This window comes from Bison bison, unplaced genomic scaffold (genome assembly GCF_000754665.1).
Source record: "Bison bison bison isolate TAMUID 2011002044 unplaced genomic scaffold, Bison_UMD1.0 scf7180017858453, whole genome shotgun sequence".
Classification (NCBI taxonomy): Eukaryota; Metazoa; Chordata; class Mammalia; order Artiodactyla; family Bovidae; genus Bison; species Bison bison.
Genome location: NW_011489025.1, coordinates 1,991 through 4,922, shown reverse-complemented (window position 1 = coordinate 4,922; position 2,932 = coordinate 1,991). Strand labels below are relative to the sequence as shown.

The 2,932-nt window shown below is 37.7% G+C and overlaps 1 protein-coding gene across 1 annotated transcript in view; it reads left to right on the top strand.

The window, feature by feature from the left end:
* LOC105005464 (ribosomal protein S6 kinase alpha-3) overlaps window positions 1-2,481 on the top strand; it is a gene marked incomplete at both ends in the record, with an annotated part of 23,536 nt that extends 21,055 nt beyond the window's left edge. Inside the window, 2 exons of the mRNA XM_010863470.1 lie at window positions 326-484; window positions 2,260-2,481. Of these exons, the coding sequence (XP_010861772.1) occupies window positions 326-484; window positions 2,260-2,481 (381 nt within the window). The remainder of the gene's footprint in view (window positions 1-325; window positions 485-2,259) is intronic.
* Between the last annotated feature and the right edge of the window lie 451 nt (window positions 2,482-2,932).

The following is a 2,932-nucleotide window of genomic DNA, read 5'->3' as shown; positions in this document are numbered from 1 at the left end:
AAAGATCAAGAGGAACACGCCCTAAGAGCAGAAGTTCAGTGCCCCTTCACATTCCACACCCATAGCTATTTTGATAGCCTTGAGTTAAGTTTTACGGAAGGAAATCAGAGGGTTTTATTTCTGACGTTGTCTCATCAATTCCTATTTTAAAGTTTTTATGTGTATAAAATTGTTTACAAATTTTATATCCTTCATTGGTTATGATAAGTAAAATTTTCCTTGAATATAAATTGAGTTTTAATTTCTCTTTACTATGTTAAACTTCATGCTGGGCACATTTAAAGCTTCACATAACTTTTTGCATTTTTGGTGTTGAATTTTACAGGTATATGATGATGGAAAATATGTGTATGTAGTGACAGAACTTATGAAAGGGGGTGAATTGCTGGATAAAATTCTTAGGCAGAAATTTTTCTCTGAGCGAGAGGCCAGTGCTGTCCTGTTTACTATTACCAAAACTGTTGAATATCTTCATGCACAAGGGGTAAGTATTTTTAACATTTTATTAACTTAATGTATATAAAACACCTTATGAAATTTGGTATAAAATACAAATTCCTTTTTTCTTTTTCACTCTTAGTATTTAAGCTGAAATTACAAAGGTAGAAGTTAGTTTATGCATGTAAAGAAAAATAACTATATTACGTTAATTATGCTGCTGTTTTTCCACTATGCAGATTTCTCCCATTGAGCCTGAAGTTCTTCTTTGAAATTTTAGCTTGTTTATAAACATTAAATTCTTACACTTCCCAAGAAGTACGTGAGATTTTGTGACCTAGAAAACAGCACCACTTTTGCTAGGCCACTGCATACTCTTGAGAATTGGGCCCATTTAGAGTTTAGACAAGAACCAGAGTTGTATTCACTTATAAAAGGAAATCCTTCAAACAGACTAGGCCAAAGAGCCACCTGCATTCTGACTGGTGGGTGCTTTCCTCCTTTATTCCTGCCTACAGATTTTTAGTAAATGGACCAAAAAAGAAAACCATTTTTTTTTAAGAAGTGAGTCTGGGAGGGAAGAGGAACAAGAGAGAGGTGGGGAGCGGGGAGAGGAAGGAAAGAAGAATAGCAGAGGAGCAAAGAGGAATGGGAGGCCAGAAAAGAATAACAGACCTCTTCCTAAGGAGTTTATTTTCAGTACATTATTCTTGTTTTCTTTGTCTTTGCCCCTAGAAGCTAACAAGTGAAAAGTGTTCATTTAATTCTAGAGCTTCTTCACTTGTAGCTGCTCAAGATTTGCCTATTACTGTGACTGGAAACTAATAGAACTCAGTTTTCACTGAAGAATTTGTGACTTTGCAGTCATCTAACTTTTCTATGTTCTTTTCTTAGTGCCTCAGCAGTAATTAGTTATTAAAATAATAACTGGTCTGGAGAAGTAAAGTTCTGGATGTTAGGATGTGAAACTGAGGTTACTGATTAGAACATAAACTAAGAATTGAGTGATGGAAGAAACACATAGGTCTAATAAGTAATAAGGGGCATCAGAGAGACTTAAGATAAAAGAAGTATCCCAGTAGGTGATTAAAGGGAGAAAGTAATTCAGAACTCTAAAGGAATGGTATCTTTCTGTGTGTGTGCCATTGTTGCTTGGATATCACATAGGCAGGACTTAGGTAAATCTGGGTTTTTGTTTCCTTTTTACACTTAAACCCCATGCCTGTTCCGTTGAGCCTGTCCACACATTTATTATATTTATCCACTGTACACACCATTCCCTCTACTTAGAATGACTACCCCCACTTCTCTGGCTTCTACATTCAGTTCTTCAGATCTTAAGTCAGTTGTTACCTCCTCTAGAGACCCTTCCTGACCCTCCCGAGTTGTGCCCCATCACTCACCTATTTATTCTCTGCCTCCCTTATTACTGGGTAAGCTCCTGGCATGTAAAGGCAAGGATCTTACAGGTCTTGTTCATCAGAGTTATCTGCAACTCCTTGTATAATACCCTGGTACATGATAGATATTCAGTTAATATTTGTTGAACAGTGAATAACTTGGAGACAGATATTACTGCTATTTGCATTTTTCATTAATCCACTTAATTGGACAAAGTGAGGGGGGAGATAAATACTGTTCTTACCTCCTCCTTTCCTTGCCACAGTTCTGTGTGAGAGAGTTATACTTACACTACCAGTATTTTATACTGTTGGAATAATGTGAAGGTCACTACCAATCATCTTGTTAAGTTTGTGATAAATAATTTTCCATAATGGAGACATATTGTTAATGCAGCTCTTTAATTTGTATTTCAATTAGGTGGTTCACAGAGACTTGAAACCTAGCAACATTCTTTATGTGGATGAATCTGGCAATCCAGAATCTATTCGCATTTGTGATTTTGGCTTTGCTAAACAACTAAGAGCAGAAAATGGTCTTCTCATGACTCCTTGTTATACGGCAAATTTTGTTGCACCAGAGGTAATTGTGAAAGAGTTTGCTTGCAATATTTCAGTATATTTAAAGACTCATTTGCTTTGTTTTGCCCATCTTCCCTGGTAGCTCAGATGATAAAGAGTCTGCCTGCAATACAGGAGACCTGAGTTTGATCCCTGAGTCGGGAAGATCCCCTGGAGAAGGAGATGGCATCCCACTCCAGTATTCTTGCCTGGAAAATTCTTTCCTGATACTCTTCGAATTTCCTGATTTTTGTCACCATCTTCCTATATTTCTAAAGCTAAAACATCATGGTCTTTTCTTGTCTTTAGCTTTGTAGCCAGTTAGCATCTCTGTTATCCCCTACAACCAGTTTGGGCTTCTTCTGTTCACAGACCTGCCTTCCTAGCCCCTGCTTCCTTCACTAGCCCCAGGTGACTGCCACAGCCTAGGTGCATGGTGTTCCCTTTTGTCATTGTCTGATCAGTCCACAAAGATGTTGCAAAGCTGCTGAAGTCTTCCTCAAGCGCTGCTTTGATCAGGTTTCTTCTTTTCC